We start from the raw sequence: 20,898 nt of genomic DNA on the forward strand, positions 1-20,898 counted from the left end.
CTGCTCTCTCATATGAGCCGATAAGAGCTTTGCAATGCAATTTATTTTCTAAATACCACTCTATTCTTCAAAAGAACAAAAACACGAACAAAAAACAAGGCCTGGCCAATCACTCCCACAGCTTGTGGGGATCATATGTCCATGGGACCAACACATGCAACGGAAAAAACCCCAACCCACACGTGTGTACACAAATAGACCTCTACACGCACATCCATGTAAACCATGAAAATTAAGGAAGTCGAAGGCAAACAAGGCAATTAAAAAAAATATGAAGTACTTTTCGGAAAGTACTCCCAATCACGATATATAAATATGTTTTATGGAAAAGGAAGAAAACTGGCATTTTTCAGAATTCTGCAGAAGCCAACAGGGAATATGAATTGAGGGGATTTGGCTCAGGGAAAAACAGAGGCACAAATTCAAGTGCAACTTGGAATCTGACTTCAAAAAGCACATGGGGTGTGAACAGAACACTTGGGCTCTTGCATCCTGGAGCTCTGTTAGTCTAATCTCAAAGCTCTGATTTAATCTCTCCAGAATCGCACTGACCCACCACACGCAAGTGTCACCCGCTCCCTGGCAGAGTGCTGTACCCGCCACTTGCTCATTTGTTCTATGTGCTAGTTAACAATGTTTATAAAGAGCCTGTCCAGAAACCAAAAGGGGAAATATTCAGAGGAATCACTGAAGCGAGCTGGTAATTTAGGCACAGATTTCAGAAATTGTGACCACGTTCCACAATAGAAAAAAAAATTCTAAAAAGGGGAGGGGGAGAGAGAGAGGAAGGGAGAGAGGGAGGAAGGGAGGGAGGGAGAGGGAAAAAGAGAGAGAGAGAAGGAAAGAAGACACCACCCATCCTCCCTCTTTATTTATGTATTTATTTTTCAGCTGAGTCATCCTGCCGCCTACTGGCAGCTCAGCAGCAGCTCAGCTCGGGCCGGGAATCAAACCGGCGACCCTGCTGCTCAGAGCTCGCACTCTCTCGAGCGAGCTCTTAACCAGCTGAGCCACTCGGCCGGCCCCCTCTCTTTATGATGAAAGGACAAAAAGTCCAGGGACGCAGGGGCGAGCCCTCCCCTGAAGGGTTTGCTTTGAGCAGGGAGAGCAGCCTGCTGTAAAACAGCAGCTCCCGCTCAGCAGAAGGTTGGGAAGAGTTCGTACTGCCCGACGGGGAACATAAAATTCTGAGCAGAAGTCCAGAGCAGCACTTTGGAAGAAGGGGGTGGGCGGGGGCAGAAGTCAGCTACCAGTGACCAAGACTGGACTCTTGTTCTTTTGTGACATGCCCTAACTCCACTCCCTTCCAAAGTGACAGCAATTTAGGAGATATATTCTTCCACTGCATTTGAACAGTTTCTACATTTGCCAACCAAATAAGTGATCTAATATATAAATCCTCAGTTTGAATTGAAGCCAGCTATATAAAATTAAATTTTTAAAAAGGCATTTTACATGGCTTATTTACAATTATACTTCTTCAAGAAGTGATTGTTACATGTTCTATTTATCTTCCCCAATCCCTCCCCTCCACCCTCAATCCCCACCCAAAGCAGGTTTAAAAAAAAAAAAAAAAGAAACGGAAGAGAACACCAGAGATGAAGAATGGCGAGTGGCGTTTAGTCTGCTCTTCCTGCACCACAGTTGCCCTGCGGTGGGGGTTTGCCTCTTGCCCTGAAGCCCAAGAAGCTCCAAAGGCCATTCGTAGGCGAGGACTCTGGGGCGGGGCCATGGTGGGTCCCAGCTCTGGCTCTGGGGACGTTGGGGTAGGAGGCGGGGAGAAGAGCAGCAGGCCAGACGTCGGTCTTGTGAAAACAGAAAGCAAGTCCTGATCAGAGAGGGTCCCGAGCTTACTCCCTCAAGCCCAGTGGGTCCAACAGGTGTTTTGTGCGTGTACTCGGTTCACATTTTTTTCCTGGAACCCTGTGATCCTTCATTAGATGCTGTATTTCTAGTTCTCTTCTGGTGTGGAGCCCCAAGACATCTCATCAGGCTGCTTTCTTGGTGGAGGTGGGTAAAGCAAACATATATTCTCTCCTCATCTCAGTACTCGGTCACCTGAGCCAGCTCGGGTGTCAAGTTGACAGTAATGTTTTTATACAAGGCGTCGTATGTGATGTTTGCAAAGTAGTTCAAGTTGTTGAGGCCGTCCAGCCCTTGCCGCTCTTTGGACTTCCTCAGCAGAGCATACCTGTTGGTGTAGAGAGCAGGGGAGGCTCTGAGCACGGGGCCAATCTCCTCACGACAGAGGATGGAGCAGGGCAGACCACAGCAGGGGACACAACCCAAGGCAGTCCTTTTCGCCACATGGCGCGTGGCTGGCCCTTCTACTCCATGCGAAATGTTTTTATTATTAGAAACACCTCCTATTTCATGCCAGGCACTCTACTTATTACATTATTTCATTTAATGCATCCACCCCTTAAGCAAATGAGGAAACCAAGGCTCATGATGTTAAATGACTTGCCCAAGGTCACAGAGTGGAGAGGAGGTAAGATACTAAAAATACATCAGATGGGAAAGTGCAGTCTGCACTCAGAGTCCTCTTACTCCCATGAAGACAGAGTTCATGCATGAGAACTGGCCCTCCAGAGAACAGTCCTCGCCCAGTTAACAAGATACAGAGAGCCACTCTTGAAAGTGCAGAGATGTCACTCCTTCCACCCGCCCCAATCAGTCCAACCTGGAATTTCCTTACTGAAAGCAAACAGGGTATTAAATTAACTGCAACCACACAAATAGAAGCTCAGGGGCACCCTTCCAGAACCGAGGCTTGCAAGAAAGGGTGCCAATTCTGTTTTGTCACGTCAGCGGAAGTCACAGAGGCCTTTACCCGAGTGGACTCCTCTCCAACGCCCTGAAGGCCAGAGGAGACTACGCAGCTTAAGACGTAGAATGAGTGGCTTCCTTAAAAGAGTTTACGATCAAATTTTTCACCAATATTCTGATTTCGCCCTCAAACATCTGCCTCACAGTTAAATGAAAATATATATGGAAACGACAAAACTGCTGTCAGAATAGGACCTTGGAGAGGGGCTGTCATATGTTCTGGCATGTCTGGAAATGCAAAGTATAGAGGATATTTGTATGAGGAATAAATAAACTGCACCAACCTTCCGAGAAATTGGACTTCTCCTCGATGGTGATGAGGAATGGACTTGTACTTCCCAGTGTCACCTTCCGGCCGGCTCACAGAATAGCCTGCATTCTGCACTCTGTCCCAGACAAAGAAAATGGCTTTTAGATAAAACGATCAAGTCCTAAAGGTGACCAAACTTATGCAGAGGCTGAGAAACCCCAAGGTGAACAACAGAACTTCTGCATCTAAATATTCAAACTGGCTATGCCCTCTGGGTAAGCTCACAGTTTTAGAAAAGAAGTCTACGATACAAAAAAGTTTTGAAAAAAAGAAAAGACATTCAAAGTTCTTGAGAGTAAGGTTGGATGCGGGTTCTTGGGTGCAGGTCCAACAGTGCGTGCCCCGGCTGATGAGTGCACACGTTCTCCCTCTCCACTGACTTGTTTGGGTCTCATATATTTTGGGTCACAAATATTTTTCTCAGGGGTGGACAGCACCTTTTCCGTCCACAACCCAACACAAAGCAAGTCAGTCAAGTCAGAGTTGCTGTGTGTTTTCCCTGCTTAGGAAGAACTTATGTCTCGGCCCATTAAACCCATCACCATGGAGATGAATTTATTTATGAACATCCTCTCATCTAGACGTAAAGCTTCACAATTTATGAAGTCACTATGAGGGAAGCAGAATTCAGAGGAGGTGTTCAGGATACTGATCCTAATATGATAAAGAGTAATATTTCCCAAGGTGGGTTTACTGGAAACTTGATGGGGCTCTGCGAAGTCATTAATACACGGAGGGAGACTGTGAATGTTTCTATGTGAAATTTACGATCGTTTTCATATTATTTCAGTATCCGCCTGACTCCAAATTATACTCTCATTTGATACATATATATGGAACGCCTACTGTATGCCTGGAATGGTGCTGGGGAGCTGGGGAAAGCCAGCCACAGTTCCCGCATCACCACCCCTCTGCCCCCAACGCTGAGCTGGAGAGAGGGCTAGGTGAGAACTGTGGCCGGTGTCCCAGGAGAGCGCAAATGGATTCAAGGACCAGTCACACCAGATGCGTGTGTGGAAGAGCTCTTCATCTTCCATAAGTTCCTAAGAAGCCCAAATTAAAAAGAAGAGATGCCATTTTCACCTAACAGATTGAGAAAGAATTGTCTGGAGCTGCTTTGTCCAGCGTAGCAGCCATGAGCCACATGTGGCTACTGAAGGGCAAAAATGTGGCCAAAATTTTAAAGGCTGTTTCTATGCAATGTTGGCAGTGGTGTCAGCAAATGGGCACTCAAACGCACTGTTGGTCGGAATCTTTTTGCAATCACTTTTGGAGGAACCTTTGGCAATAACTATCAAAATGTAATGTGCATTTACTTCTTGACTCTGCAGTTCCACAACTACTCATTTAATCTAAAGAAATATTTGCACACGTGAACAAAGGATGTCCAGGCATTTCTAGAAGACACCAGAAGGAGGGGAGTACCTGTTCCACAGGTCGTCGTCTTCTCCACCCCAACCCCAGAAAGCATTAGGGAAGCCGTTGATTTTCCGAAACTGTTCCACTGTTAAGCCGCTCACGCCACCAAAGAACTCAGTGTAAGGAAGCCTGAAAGGACATGCACGGCATCAACCATCTGTGCATTAAAGGGTGGCTTTTTCTGGTACTGCCTTAAGTAAAACAACGCTCTCTGTGCTGCTGCCCGAGTTGTCTCCTCACACTGAGATGCATCAACCCAAGTAGCTCACTGAATTTTTAATGACAGCTTTATTGAGACATAATTGACATACCATGTAATTCTTCACCCATTTTAAGTGCAATAATTCAATGATTTTTAGCACATTCAGAGTTGTGCAACCATGACCACAATCAACGTTAATACATTTCATTACCCCAAAGAAGCCTCGTACTCACTAGTAGTCAGCGACTCCCCATTTCGCCCTGCTCCCCTCAACCCCATGCAATCACTATTCTCCTTTCTCTGTAGATTTGCCTATTTTGGACATTTCATAGAAGTGGAATCATATAATATGTGGTCTTTCGTAACTCATCTCTTTCACTTAGCATAATGTTTTCGAGGTTCATCCATGTCGTCACGTGTATCAGTACGTCATTCCTTTATATTGCCCAACACTGTTCCGGGTTGGGGGATACAATACACTACATTTCATTTACATTCATCGGCTCATGGACATGCAGGGTTGGAGCTAACTGGATTTGCCATTTTTGCATCTCTCATCATCCTTTTCTATTTAACTTATTTAATTAAAAGGAAATGATACTCACAGATACATATACTTATCCAATTTAGTTGCAAAGTGCCTTGGCATCTGTCCACATCCATAATAGTTACGATCGCTTTCTGGTATATGATCCACATCATGAAAAATCAGACAGTCCCAGTCTAAGTCCTTCATTGCTTCTTGAAAACCGACATTGAAAAGCATGGCTCGATTAAAGGGCTGGGTGCCAACCTACAAGAAGCAGAACTTTATTTTTAAAAGGACTCTTGAAGCAAAATCACTGCTGCCTCAGCCCTGCCTAAAGGAAAGCCTACGGAAAGCGCCTGGGAGAGATCAGTGGGCCAGAGAGAGGCAGACCCAGGCCAGTCATCGCTGACTCACAGGCCACCTGATAGAAAGGGGCGATAAAGATAAACCCCAGCTCCTCTCTCCCAAGGCTGTTGTGAAGGCAGATATTGGGCCATAAAACCGCATTTAGAAGATTAGCAGCCCCATAAAGAGAAGGAGGAACTATACTGCCATTTCTACTTGCAGCTCCTTATCTTAAAGGGAGATTTCCTGGGTCTGGGGTCTGAAGACACCACTCAAAGCAGCTTCTGCAAAACCACTACACAATAGGCCTTTGTTCAAGGGCAAACAAAGTTCCATCCTGGACTCCAATCTGCAGGCACTAAGCAACTGAAATTTCAAAGAGGAGGGCAGAACTGCTCTCCGTTCCCCTCCCGCCTCAGGCTGACTCAATCGTGAGATGTCAGTGCCACTGGCTCTGCACACTGAAGATGGATTCACTTGAAGCGCTCAAAACTGCTCTCAGGAGAGACAGGACAGGAGAGAAAAGACCACTCACTTGCTCGACCACATAAAACGCAAACTGCAGGCGCTGGCGCTGAAGCATAGGGATCAGGTGTCTGAGCAGGACTGGGAGGTGCTCATGGCGGTTCCGGAAGGGGACCAGGATCGCCACCTGCAGGGGATCACAGCAAAAGAGGCCGCCCCATTAGCCCCCTCAACTTCCACTCTGTAGCAGGACACTCCTGCAGAATCGGTGACCAGCTCTCGGGGAGCAGCGCTAGGAAGCTGCCTCGTCCTTGACTTCCTCTAAAGAAAGACCACGTGGGCAAGTCGACCCTTGGAAGTATGCGGGCCTGGCTCTTACACGCACCATCCCATGTGCACATGGGACAGCTGAAGGAATTCATGCTAGACTGCAGCCCAGAGGAAGACATACGTTCTCTGCAGTGACCCAATTACATAGATATATCCACAGATGTATAAACATACAAATAAAAGTACGCTTTACAACACAGCACTTCCCCTCACAGCGTGCACTGCATTCGACACAGATGTATTTATTTAATGATGGTCACTAAATTGATTTTACATTCCGACAGTGGGCTGGAAACACTGACCTGTTCCAGGTCTGCTCTGATCATGGCTGCACCATGGCATCTCACAGGGGCACAGAGGAAGCACTGCAATAAGTACTTGTGGGAAGAATGGATTTAAGCCAGTGTCAGAAGCTTGACAACACTACTGATATCTCCTGGCTACAGCCATGCAGGAAAACACTAACAAATTCTCAGGGTCGGACTAACTGACTGCACTTTTTGTTCCACTAAACTCGGGGTACTGATGGTGAATAGGGCATGAAGCACTGAGTTTGTGAAGGTGGCTTTCTATAAAGATGACAAAAAGGCCTTGCTCAGTCATCAGAACGAGGCAAATGTCTGTGGCTCCAGGAGTCCTTTGGGAAACCTACTCCAACATATTTCCATCAACTGCGAATACTTTTCGCTGGGTAGCAGGGCACCAATTATGAAATGTCAGCCAGTGAAGCCCGTGGTGATTCGGGACCGTGGCAGTCCCAGTGGGCTGCCCCAGGCAGCACTTCCGGTCTGACTGCACGCCTTACCTTCCACCGCGGCACGCAATCGCGAGGCGTCCAGTGACCTCCAAGCTTGATGGCTGGGTCTTTGGAGAAGAGTTCATGAATGGCATCCATTCCGATTTCACTCATGTTTATGTCTATTGGGCCCTCTGAATAGAGAGGAGGGGAGAAAAAGAGTTAAGAGGTCAGAAAATGATAGATTCTTTTCTCTATGTTCAGGGCTTTACTCTCTGGAGTTCAACACTGTTTCAGCTTGTTGTGTTTTTAACAGGGATGGGAATCCTGTCCTCTGCTTTCTAACTCCCTGAGTTTCAGTTCATCACTATTATTGGGTAAAGCAGCAAATCAAGAAATTAAGACTAAGTTCTGCTTCTGCCAAGGGTGTGGGAAGAAATGAAGACCAAGTAACACAGCAGCTGAACTTCTCAAAGAGGAAGGAGAAAAGCGGCTGAGCTTAGAGCCGTCTCTGCATACTCCTGAGACAAGTACAGACACACTGTCCCAATTAATTTATCAGTGACCCTGACCGGTCATGTCCAGACTCAGAACACTCATCATCTCTGATTTAAGTTACGAAGCGGAGCCGTCTAAACCACAGAAAAAGCATAATACTGTGCTGTCATTGCTTTAGATTACACATGGGACTCCAAGAAAAAAGAAAAGACAGAAAGAAAAGATCAGAAAAATTTTTTAACTAGTACTTTGTTAAGAAAATAACTTCCCTCATATCAAACAAGTTATAATCAGGGTTTAAGATTTATACTAAAAGACCAAGCTGGTTGCCTGTCCTTTCTCTAGGACATCCTAATAGACCCCAGGTTACAAAGGAGGGTGAATGCACAAAGGAAAGACAGAACAATGTAGAAAACAACACCAAGAACACAGGCAACCTTGCAGAGGACTGAAGAGTCAGCACCCCATAACTTGCATAACCCCTGTTTCCAATGGCAGGGATGCGTCTCTTCACAGGTAGGCATATTGAGACAGCAAGAACACTCTCCCTTGTATTTGAATCCAATAAAAAGACGCACCAGTTTTAAGAGCAGAGGAAGCTAAGTGAGAGCTCTACTCACTCATGGAAGGGAGCCTTTCGGGGCAGGTGTGGTTTGCAAAGTAGGTGAAGTCTTCAGGAAGAAAAGTTGTGGTTTGTAGAAAGGTTTCGCTGTGGTTCAAGTCAAGAGGATAATCTAGATAGGTGAGGAAAAAAGTCAACTCAGGCTGGTACGTGATCAATTCTGCAATTCTTATATGCCTACCAAAGACGTTTTTTTCTTAAGGCATCTTTTGTGAAGCAAGACTCTGGTAGCTCTTCACTGCAGCTTAAAAATCTGAACCCATCAATAAAAATGTTAACCAGATGATACCATTTTAACCTGTTTTTATTTATTTATTTTAAAAAACTTTATTAGGGAACAGTGTGTTTTTCCAGGGCCCATCAGCTCTAAGTCAAGTTGCTGTTTTTGAATCTAGTTGTGGAGGGCTCAGCTAACTGGCCCATGTGGGGATCAAACCAGCAACCTTGGTGTTATGAGCCCGCGCTCTAACCACCTGAGCCAACTGGCTGGCCACCCCCAGTGTTTTAATTGGGTTGTCGGAAAGGTCACGACGTACTTTTTCTATGTTTTTCGTTGCAAAAACGCGTCATGACTTTTCTGACAACCCAATATTCTGATTGGTAGTACAGCTTTCTGTGCACTCAGGTTACAGTTAAATATCTCTACAATGTAATTATAAAAAGAGCACCCCCCCCATACCTTATTCTCTAAAGGAATTGCTCTCACTTCTTTGTTCACTCCATTCGCCTACACAGTTAATCTTGATGCTTCCGTTAGGTCTCACCTACTGACTTTCCACCATGGGGGACGAGGGTTCCCCTCCCACCCCTCCCCTGCCTCACCACACACAGGCCTTTTCCATCCTCCAGTCTCCCAATAGTCATATATGATCGCTGTGGTTAGGGCAGGCTTTAGTATTTATAGTATGACGATTCTACAGATATTACTCATAGCTGAGAATGTGGAAAGCAATGATTATTTCTGTCTCCTGCATAATCTTGGTTTGACTGGAGTGGCTCTTGTTTTTCTGTTTGCCAAGATTTATACGGAATACTGACTCCCTCAACACCATGCCCTCTCTCACTGGATTTCCACTTCAGACATTCACAGGCATCAGGGATTCTCTCAACGTCATCCTCCCAAAGAAGGCCCAGTGCCTTCTGGCCCCTCCATTTTGGACAGGCTCTCCTTTGCGCCTGATGTGCAGATGTTATCCCCGGATTTCCCTTCCTCAGTGGCCTGGAGGGTCCTTCCATCTCTGTACAGTATTGAACTTCATTTTTCCGAAGTTTAATGTCTCCCTTTTTCTCATTGATAGAGCGCATCCTCCAAGTAACTTCCTAAGAAGGGGGATGGGAAGTGATTTTGCAACCTTGTATATCTGATTGCTTTTAGTCTTCCTCACTTGACTCACAGTTGGTTGGGGTTACAGGATTCTAGGCTGGAAATAATTTTCCTTTCGAGCTGTGAAGGGGCTATCCCCCGGCCTTCTAGATTCCACTGCGCCTGTTAAGTTCCAATTCCTCATCTCTGTCAAAAGTGACCAGCAATTTCTCTCTGGAAGTGTAAAGAACTTTCTCTTTGTTCAGGAAATTCCACAGTGGTGTGCCCTGTTTGGGGGTCTATTTTCACCCACTGTCTTGACCACTGGGTGGGTCTTTAAAGTCTGGGATTCATGTCTCTTTGTTCTAGACTTTGGAGGCGGGGAGGAGGTATTACTGTGGCGACTGACTCCCCTATGTACTCTGTGCTGTCTTTCTGGAGAACAGAAAACATCACTCAGCTGTTGGACCTCCTAATCCTCTAACTTTCTCATCTTTTCTACCCGATTTCCCATCTTGCCATTTTTCTGCCCTACCGATTTCTCAATTTTACCCAGCCCTTCTTTTAATAATCATTACTTCTATCGTATTTGTAATTTCAAAGAGTCCTTTTATTTTCTGAATGTTCATTTCTTATATATTCTTGTTTCATGTTTGCTATCCTTTTTCTCTTACCCTTGAGAATACATATTATTGCTGGGGTTTTTTTGTGTGTTTTTTTAAAAGATTTTATTGGGGAATTGGGGGAGGGGAACAGCGTTGGGGAATCGTGGGAGGGGAACAGACAGGTAGACAAATTGCTGTTTTGTTCTTCAGTTTAGTTGTGGAGGACATTGCTTCACTGGCCCATGTTGGTATGATCATTGTGCTCTTCCTGGGTGAGGCAATTGGTTGCTGGTCATTGGTCGGCCACTCACTGTGGCTCACAGCTGCTCACGCTGGCTGACAGCTACTCACGTAGCTCATGACAGCCCACTGCAGCCTACACAGCAGCCCAGCTCCAGGTCAAGCTGTTGTTCATCATCTTAGCTGTAGAGGGCGCAGCGTCACTGACCCTTAATGTGGGATCCGAACCGCGCCCCTGCTGCTCAGAGCTGGTGCTCCCAAGCAAGCTCTTAACCAACTGAGCCACTCGGCTGGCCCCATATTATTGCTGTTTTAATATTCTCCCAGCATAGTCTGTTTCTTCTCATTTGCTGCTACTTGTTTGTTTTGATCACTAGCACAGTGATCCTTAGTCATCTGCTAATATTTAAGAGTGGGGCATTGATCAGCTCACGGGAAGGTTTGGACAGAGGTGCTTCATCATAGGGTGTTATGGCCGGAAATTTGGTTTGGAAACTCCCATTGTGAATATCTTTGGGTCTTTTCTCTTGGTCTGGTCAGATTCCCAGAGAAGCCGATTCTAATCTGCCAAAATGGTACAGTCCTGGCTACCAGCATCCTAGAACTGTGAACACCTAAACCAAGCCAGGGGTCCCCAAGCTAAGGGACCGTCCCTCTCTCTGTTTTACCATCTCTGAAGGTTATCAAGTCTCCAGTGCTTTGCCAAGATGGGGGAAGGGACATGGGTATCCGACTACTTTTCAAATAGCTTTCAGCCAACCTTTATCTTAGTTGCCACTTTTATTCTTATCTTCCAAAGTACCTGATATGGCTAATTCCTTAGCTTTTGGGGGATTCTGGGGTATAAACTAAGATGGTTGGTGGCTTTCCCTGCTGCCACAACTAGCAGTCAGTTTTTGTGGGTCTGTTAAGTCCTTTATCAGGTCCATCTGTTTTCCAGCTTCCCAAAATCCTCATTCTTAAGGGCTTATGCCATCACAGCACGCGCGCGCGCGTGCGCACACACACACACACACACACACACATACACACACACACACTCTCTCTTTACTGTCATTTAGTGGTGTGGCGTTTTGAGAGTGTGAAGCAGATGCCTTTTTCTTAGCAGACTGTATGAAGAGGGCTCCTCCAACCTCTTAATTTTTTTAAAGATAAGGAAGCTGAAGCACCACGTATGTAACTCAGACAAGGAGACTTGCCGTGCATGACAGAGATCTGACTTAACTCTGGGTTACTGATCTTTCCATTACATTGCACTCCTTTTTTTCAGAGTATTAACATCTCTCTCACCAGTCCTTTTGGATTCATGCTGCTTCTATGAGAATTAAAACTTCCTATTCAGATTCATTTTGCAGCCCAGAATCCCACAATCTTCAACTCACATATTTTTTTAAAAGCACTATGAGAGGGTTTCCAAGAATCAAACTGCTAATACAGTGAATCCTTTTATGCAGGCACATGGCTGCCTACTCTAAAGCACTCAGAGGACAAAACTCAATGAGAGGCAACTTGCAGGGAATTTTAACAGTCTCTTTTGTTTTGTTCTGTTTGCTTTTATAATTATTTTTTCATTTTCTCGGATCACCTTTTTCTGGGTTATCTCCCTTATGCCCAACCTCTCCTCAGATTTTTTTCTTTTTTTAAAAGTTAAATTTATTGGGGTAACAATGGTTAGTAAAATTACATAGGTTTTAAGTGTACAATTCTGTAATACATCATCTATATATCACATTGTGTGTTCACCACCCAGAGTCCATTCTCCTTCCATCACCATATATTTGATCCCCTTTACCCTCCTCTATCTTCCCCTCACCCCTTCCCCGCTGGTAACCACTGAACAGTCTCTTAACAGGGGAGGAAAGAAACAGAACTCTTTCTATCCTTTTTAGTTGTAGCTTTCCTGAAAAACACTAAGCCAGCGTTTTTATACAAAGACATAAACCAAGTCAGCATGAACTCTAAAGGTAAAATTACATTTACACAGAAATTAGCCCAAAGACCTCAGTTCAACATGTAAACCTGTCCTAAGGTGAGACTTTTCTGAAGGTATTAACACTTCAAAAAGCTATGTCAAGAAACTCCAGTAGTAACCATTACTTTGGATGATTCTGATTTTGCTTCTTAATTTTATATATACATATATACACACACACGCACATGTGTATATAGATATTTAATACATACACACGCGCACGCGCACACACACAATGATTCTCTTTAAGAAAAAAAATTAAAAGTTTCCATTTGTAGTACAAAATGTTTGTTTGTGATGTGAACGTGTATGGAGAGAGAAGCTGGTTAGGAACAGCGTCACAGTAATTACATTTGCCTAAAAGGCAAAGAAATTCCCAGAGGTATTATAATAAGCATTTTCATAAGCAAATCAACAAAAGCAGAAGAGAATCTGGGCCATGACAGAACCAAGCCTTAGAGCTACAACCTAAATGGGAAATAAGAAGTAAAAAGAAATGTGGGAGAGGAAACCAGTGTCTTACTTTCTAACCTTAATGATCCTACTTTTAGGGGTTTCAAGACAGATAAATTCCTTTCTACTTCCTTCAAAGACTGATATAAAAAGCCTTGTAGTGGGCCAGCCAAGTGGCTCAGTTGGTTAAGAGCTCACTCAAGAGTTTGAGCTCTGAGCAACAGCAGTTCGAGTCCCGGCCCGAGCAGAGCAGCCGCTGAGCTGCCAACAGGTGGCAGGATGGCTCAGCTAAAAAAACAAAACAAAAACCTCCTAAATGGAAGTCAAGAGGATGATAACCTTGCCCTACATTTTGGGGGAAACCCCCTGCAAAACCCTAATTTTCTGATTTCTAATTTTAAGTTCTTCAGACAAAAACTTAACATCACTTTCTCAGCAGCAGTAGAAACCTTTGAAAGAAATGGAAGAGGCAGAGGAAATCAATTGCTCGTGATCTGATAAAACTGCATGCTTATTGTGGGGCCCTGCGTGTCCTCTCCACCCACCTAGAAATGGGCGAATGAGACTGCAGATGCTCCTATCCAAACATCGATTTCCTGCTCTTCTAAAGCAAGTACCTACTAAATGAGGGAACTGCTGAAAGGGGGAAAAACAAACTTAATGAATGTCTTATGGCCATGGTTTTGCTTTTTAATTTAAATCTAATATGGTTTAAATCAGGACATATTCTTCCAGCAAGGGAGGTCAAAGGAGGCAGCTGTTTTTACATTTATAAAGCGGGGAAAACAACAGACATCCTTCCTACCTCCAGATTCCCATGGCCTGATATTCAACTCAGCTCTACACCAGTGGTTCAGCAGCTTTGGTTGCACATTAGACTCATCTAGGAAGCTTTTAAAAACCCTAATGCCCAGGCTATGCCCCAGACCAATTAAATAAGAACTTCTAGGGGCAGAAGACAGGCACCAGGGTTTTTTAAAGCACCCCCACCCCACCTCAGGGGATTCCAATGTGTAGTCATGGTTGGTATGGCTACCCCAATACGCAGTGGTAGCAAAAATCTGCTTTCTCCCTTATATTAATTACCAAATCTAGTTGAGCAGGGTCTGGAAAGTGCTGACCAACAGAATCCAGGAAGAACCACCATTTTTCCCTTCCATTTGAGAAAAAAAACCCAAATACTTGCCTCTCTGCTTAAAAAATGTGGAAATTGGGCCGGCCAAGTGGCTCAGTTGGTTAAGAATTGGCTTAAGAGCGCAAGCTCTGAGCAACAGGGCCACCGGTTCGATTCCCACATGGGCCAGTGATGCTGCGCTCGAGCTGAGCTGTTGCTGAGCTGCCAACAAGTGGCAGGATGGCTCAGCTGGTGAGAACACGTGCTCCTAACAAGACTGCCTGTTCGATGGTGGGCTATGCCCGCCCACAACTAAGACTGAACTCGGCACCTTGAGCTGAGCTGCAGCCCGGATGGCTCAGTGGATAGAGCATGTGCTCTTAACAACAAGGCTGCTGGTTGGACTCCCGCCTGGGATGGTGGCTATGCCCACCCACAACTAAGACTGAACACAGCACCTTGAGCTTAGAGGCCACGAGCTGCCGATGGGAAGCCAGAAGGCGACTGGCAGCCTCCACCACAAAAATGAAGAACAACAACTTGGCTGGTCCCCTCCCCCAATTCCCCAATAAAATCTTTGAAAAAAAAATGTGGAGATTTAGATATACTAGAAAGATGTCATGGGACAAGTATCTGTGACATCTAAAGAATGAGCGTTAGTCAAGAGTGAGCGTGCTGAAGGGTGATTACCCGCGGGGCGGCAGACATAAAGACGATGAGGGGCTAAGCGTCTAAAAATCAGGGGTAGGATGGATGTGCGTATCCGTCCCTCTGAACGTATTACCAAACACACTGGCAGTGGCTTTATTAATTCTATTTGCCTGTGGCAACAGACCCGTTCCGAGGGATGTGGCCAACAAAACATGTTTCTGAGCGTGTGGCTAGTTGGGGATTGGGACCCTAAGTGTGGGAGGTGTGCACATGTGTGTAGAGAAGTAAAAAAATCTCCTCTGGTTAAAAGTTACTAGATAGAATGGTACCTGGAAATTTATATTTAAGAATGAGAAATGCTAGGCCGTCCAACTACCCATCTCATCTATAAAACCAAACAGCTTAAGTGGATGAACCCAAGGAACCCAAGGAATGCTGTCAATATTATTTTGAGCATCTCCCCCATAGAAATTTTGCAGGATTCACGAACTCCCATATCAATGGCTTTCAGTGACAAGAAGCTTCTCCAGGGCCGGTAGTGTGACTCGTTGGTTACGAGTTGGCTTGGGAACGTGAGCGCTGAGCAGCAGGGCCACTGGTTTGGATCCCACATGGGCTAGTGACGCTACACCCCCTACAGCTAAGATGGTGAACAACAGCTCAACCTGGAGCTGGGCTGCCGTGAGTCACTGGCCACGGCATAGGTTGCAGTGGGGCTGCAGTGGGTTGCCATAAGCTACTATGAGCAGCCTACAGTCAGCGTGAGCTGCTGTGAGCAGCCGTCCAATGGCTGGCGACCGATCTGCCTCACCCGGGAAGAACGCAATGATCATAATACCAACATGGGCCAGTGAAGCAACGTCCTCCACAACTAGACTGAAGAACAAAAGGACAGCAACTTGTCTGTTCCCCTTCCCCAATTCCCCAATGCTGTTCCCCTCCCCCAATTCCCCCAATAAAATCTTTTTTTTAAAAAGAAGCTTCTCCAGGTCATTACTTCAGGCTTATTTCCAGGCTCACAGTCTTGATCCCCCAAAGAACATTCTTATTGGGCAATCACCACGTTAGCTTTCAAGCATAAAGAAAGCCAGCACTACTTAAATGTCACCCTAAGCCTTTTAGCTACACTTGGCTTCATGAAGACCTTTGAATGTGGGTGTGTGCCACAGCACGGCTTCCAGGGCAGCGTAGCTGGTGGACCCTAGTCCAGGCTACTGAATCAAGCCCTGCGTGCTCCTGGTGGGAGGGGCCAGGTCAGCGGTGCCAGTCATCTGGCTACCTCAGCAGCTTTGGGCCCAGAATACCCTCTGCTGACTGTGCTAGGCAAAGAAAGAACTGTTTTGAAATAAATAAAAATGGTAGGTTTTCACTTCCAATGAAATGATATTTCTTCTTTAATACTTACTCACTAAAGATGTGCCAATAGTCAACTGTAAGTGAAATATATAGTCATGGGACGTGGAGTATAGTGTGGGAGTGGAGTCAAGGGAATTGTAATAGATATGTATGATATTGGAGGGAAGTGGGGTGGCGGATTGGGGGAGGGGGGTTGTCACTTCGAGGAGTAAAAAGTATAACTATTGCACTGTGTTGTATAGCTGAAACTAATTCTAAAAAATGTGTATTTCATAATAAAAATTAATTAAAAGGAAAAAAAAAAAAGAAAATGAACAACCCAGTTAAAAAATAGGCCAAAGATCTTAACAGACAGTCCCTGAAACTAATATAAAATAATAGTGAATGTCAACTATAATTAAAAAAAGATAGTCACAGGGACATATAGTACAGCATAGGGAATATAGTCAATAATATTCTAAGAACTACAGTGTCAGATGGGAAATAGACTTATTGGGATTATCACCTTGTGAAGTATATAAATGTCTAATCACTATGTTGTTTCATACACTTGAAACTAATAAAAAAAAGTTCAGAATGGGGGGAAAAAAAAAAAAAGATGTGCCAATAACACAGAAGCCAGGGGATGTAAAGTAAAACATAGAGAATATAGTCAATAATATGGTAATAACTATGTATAGTGCCAGGTGGGTACTAGATTAGTCGAGGGATCACTTCTTAAATTATACAAATGTCTAACCATTATGCTGTACATCTGAATTTAATATAAAATAATATTGAATGTCAAAATAAATAAAATGCAAAAAAACCCTGAAAAAAGCAAAAGTAAAATTTTAAAACCTACCAAAAAAACATAACAAAAAACCCACAGAAGCCAATCAAGATGATAAACTCAGAATTAGATTACAACACTTAAAATGTATTCTCGTGTTAAATCTATCCACTCACACACTCAAAAATCATTTACTGAGTGCCTCCTATGTGCTAGGCAGTGGACAAAGTACTGGGGATACAAAGATGACAGAGGCCGGGTTGGAGGTCAGCAAACCCCAACTCCACTGCTGCATCAAGTCTGTCACTCCTATGTGCTTTGACCCATTCATCCCTAAAATGGGGAATACGTAGTTACCTTACTGAGTTGCTGTGAGGGTTCCATGAGGTAATGCAAGTAAAGTGTCTAGTATAACATAGCACTCAACAGCAAGATTTCTAATTTATAAGGGACATGGACACACTAAACAGAATAGATGATTATGCCTTCCAAGGGTGCAAGTCCCGTGTGTGCTCAGTTTTCAAAGACAGCCGCCCCTCAAGGAATTAGCGAGATCCTGTGTTGCATGACCAGCCAGCGGTGCAGGGATGCAGTCCTGCTAGGCGCCCCTCTACCTGCCGAGAGAGAACAGGCTACCTCGCCAAATGCCCAGACAGTAGTCCTAGCATCATGTAACTTTGGAAAGGCATGAATGCCTGACCTGGATAAATGTCATGACAGCACAAAAGTCCCTTTATCCAGAGTGATACAGGGCAGAGAGGGCTCTGGAATGGCAGTCAAATAACTCCCTACTTTCACCACACAACCTAACGCAGGTTTGGGGCAGGGTCTAGGGACAGGCACACGCCAGGCACTCCAACACCCACAAGATGGTTTTGTACTACGTGTGAAAAACGGAAGTAACTTAAAATTCCCCCAGCCTGACTGAGCCATATTCAAGTCGAGTGAGACAAAGCGTGTGGGGATCATTTGCAAAACCTAATGCCACACACGATGAATCAGGAAACAAAAATGTGCTCAGCCTTCTCCCATGACTGCCGGAACTACAGGGAGTCTTCTTCCATGTATGGTTCAGAGCTCAGACAATTTGTCCTAAGGCCGCAATTTGGCTAAAAAGCTCTGAAAAGTCAATCATTTGCTTTTTGCAAACAAGAAGAAAGTACCAAAGCGTATCTGTTTGCTAACTATCATCCTTTGTTGCTGCTAAGCTAGCCAGCAGCACAGACTGATAAATTAGGACGTGGTCAATTCCTTTAAAGGTTTAACTTCCCTTCCAGAGGCAATGCTTTCTCTTGAGATTCCAAGCACCACAGAATAATTCTCATCTGCAATGTCTGCAAAGCAATTGTACATTCTACAGTGAGCTGCAGACTATCTTAGAACTTACTACAGAAGAAGAGTGGATTGATTTGGAGGAAAGGATTTTTTTTTAATATACATATTTTATAATACTGGGCTTGATAAAATCAGTTAAGAAGCCACAGGAATACACATTAGTCCTGAGTTAAAGAGATAAGAGGTGAATCATGAATGCTTGGCAAAATGAAGTGTCAGAATCTATTTTGTAAATGAAAACCATCCCTGGCTAGACTGGACCAGCCTCATGACAGTCCCATTCAACCATCTGGAAATACTTCCTATGTCCCAATTTCTGGAAGAGTTAAAGAGAGAATAAAAAAGAGCTTTCTCTCAAAGGTAAAGCACATCCCATGTATATTGTCTTTTATAAAAATAGTCAAAACCATGTTTAGGAACAAGTTCTTATAGTACAGAGTTAGGCAAGCTAACTAGCCTCTGTGTTTTTTCCTCTTTATGTATAATTAGTGTTTAATAAGATAACAAAAGCCACACAGGTAAAGGTCCCAGAGACTGAGGCAGAAATGTTCACTCTTGTGTCCACCACTGTGATGGTACCTGAATAGTCTGAGAAGCTTTCTTCAAGTCTGAATAAATCTGACCACCAGATTCAGCCATGGAGCTGGAATTAAGCTGCTGGATGAAAACCACACATGACGGGGCAAGGTAAACCAGGTGACCTATTAATCTTTTCTTTCAGAAGTTGCTTTTTCAATTTGTGGAAACTGACCCAGATTACATGATTATTATGAATTGGAAAGTTGGTAAGTATCAACTAAAGCATTCATAAACAATGAGTCCTACTGGGTGGAACAAATTCAAGAGGAGTCCAATAGGAAGAACAGAGCTGAAGCAACTCTTCCTGTGCGGCAGGCAACCAGGGCCAGGTTAGCTTTGAAAACAATACAGACCATCACCATCACCACCATGCGCAACTCAAAAAAACAATGTGAAATCGTAAAATAAGTATAAGGAATCCCAATAAAGTTCTGTTTGCCTTGTTGGCTGTATGGATACATTTTTTTGTTTTAAATTAATTATTTCCAGAAACAGCTTTTGGTGCTTCTGTTTTGCTGGTGTCCTAAATATATGCTTAATCTATTCTGCCTACTGGGGGCAACTACACTGAAAAAAGGGCTCTTGAAAGATACTCCGTGCCCCCTCCTCCTTGGAAAGCATTAGGAGTAAAAATGGAATCACCCAGTCACCCCAAACACATTGTTAGCAAAACAAACACGGATTCGTTTTGCAAGAGCTTCTTTTGTAGTAATAAGGTAAAACTCAGACAAACTTTTCCTCTTTTACAATGCACTTTGTTCCATCAAAAATAATTATTTGAACTAAATTTCCCTCTCCTGGGAGGAGACATTCTAAGCAGACCACATCTTTACCCAAAACATACCTGAGTCATTCACGCTGCTATTCCTCTTGGCATAAGCGCTCCGAACTACCTGCTCATAAACCTGAGCTCCTATTGTCCTCATGTTGTCCCGGATCAGAATGCCTTGAGCTTGCATCATGAAGAGGTAGGTGTTCACTGCAGAGAAAAGAAAGAAGGGGGAAATAGAAGTGAATTCAAAAGCAACCATTAAGACAAAACAAATAAAATACACACACGTAACTCTGGGTTTCTTACTTTTTTTTAAAACCTATTTCAGGTCTAAAACCCAACAAATGCCATAACTTTACATTTCATATTGGGTTCGATGTTTTCAGGACACCACATTCTTTGAGTAGCTAGTAGGACTTAGGACAATTTCTGTCAATATTTAGCAGTTTTAAAGAAACCATATATTTGTTTTTATTATTAAAGATTTTTGGGGGGGAGGGAATTGGGAGAGGGAACAGTGTTGGGGGAATCGGGGAAGAAGAACAGACAAGTTGCTGTCCTTTTGTTCTTCAGTCTAGTTGTGGAGGATGTCACTTCACTGGCCCATGTTGGTATTATCATTGTGCTCTTCCCACGTGAGGCAGTCACTCGCTGACCCATGGTAGCTCACGAAAGCTCATGCCCGCTGCAGCCTACGCCGTCGCCGGCGACTCATAGCAGCCCAGCTCCAGGTCAAGCTGTTGTTCAACATCTTAGCTGTAGAGGGTGCAGCATCACTGGTCCTCATGTGGGAACCGAACCAGTGGCCCTGCTGCTCAGAGCTCACGCTCCCAAGCCAACTCGTAACCAACGAGCCATGCAGCTGGCCCGAGAAACTGTATTTTTTTAAAAATTATATTCCACCAGGTCTTCAAATACCCAATCTGTATTCGAGCACTGTGAGGATCAGAAAGACTTTTATGGTTCCATTAAAACATTTTTTAAAAGATCTCTGCTCTCTTTAATTCACCTTCTCAATATTCGATGGCTACCCGCAGAGAATAGAAACCACTGACTGCTATGCCTACTGGAAACACCCATCTAGGTCTAGTCTTGGCAACCTTTTGAAAATGGTGGACTAAGACTCCAGCTACTTTTCTTTGGGGGCATTTGGAGAGAAAAAGAAAATAATGAAAGACTGTTAGCAGTACTCACTATTCACCTACCTCAGCCCCAAAGTCCAAAGCAATGGGGAAAAGCAAGGGTTTGGTCCAAGAGTCAATTAAAACACATTGCCTTTGCAATATATACAAATATCAAATTGTGATGTTGTATACCCAAAACTATTATGTTATACCACAATTATATCTTCATAAAAACAAAACAAAAACCATATTCTTAACAAGTGATTATTCAGATTAACTGCCTAATCATTGTCATTTCGGAGAGTGAGCTCCACCGGGTTTTCTTGAAGTCTATGAT

The 20,898-nt window shown here is 44.1% G+C and overlaps 1 protein-coding gene across 1 annotated transcript in view; it reads right to left on the bottom strand.

Annotated features, from left to right (window-relative positions):
- Nucleotides 1-952: 952 nt before the first annotated feature.
- Nucleotides 953-20,898, bottom strand: part of B4GALT5 (beta-1,4-galactosyltransferase 5) — a 38,024-nt gene continuing 18,078 nt past the window's right edge. Inside the window, exons 2-9 of the mRNA XM_019640912.1 lie at nt 19,510-19,644; nt 8,284-8,397; nt 7,235-7,359; nt 6,170-6,286; nt 5,366-5,553; nt 4,565-4,687; nt 3,114-3,215; nt 953-2,191 (exon numbers count right to left, since the gene is read on the bottom strand). Coding sequence (XP_019496457.1) covers nt 2,044-2,191; nt 3,114-3,215; nt 4,565-4,687; nt 5,366-5,553; nt 6,170-6,286; nt 7,235-7,359; nt 8,284-8,397; nt 19,510-19,644 — 1,052 coding nt within the window. The 3' untranslated portion in view covers nt 953-2,043. The remainder of the gene's footprint in view (nt 2,192-3,113; nt 3,216-4,564; nt 4,688-5,365; nt 5,554-6,169; nt 6,287-7,234; nt 7,360-8,283; nt 8,398-19,509; nt 19,645-20,898) is intronic.

This window comes from Hipposideros armiger, unplaced genomic scaffold (genome assembly GCF_001890085.2).
Source record: "Hipposideros armiger isolate ML-2016 unplaced genomic scaffold, ASM189008v1 scaffold_54, whole genome shotgun sequence".
NCBI classification, from domain to species: Eukaryota; Metazoa; Chordata; class Mammalia; order Chiroptera; family Hipposideridae; genus Hipposideros; species Hipposideros armiger.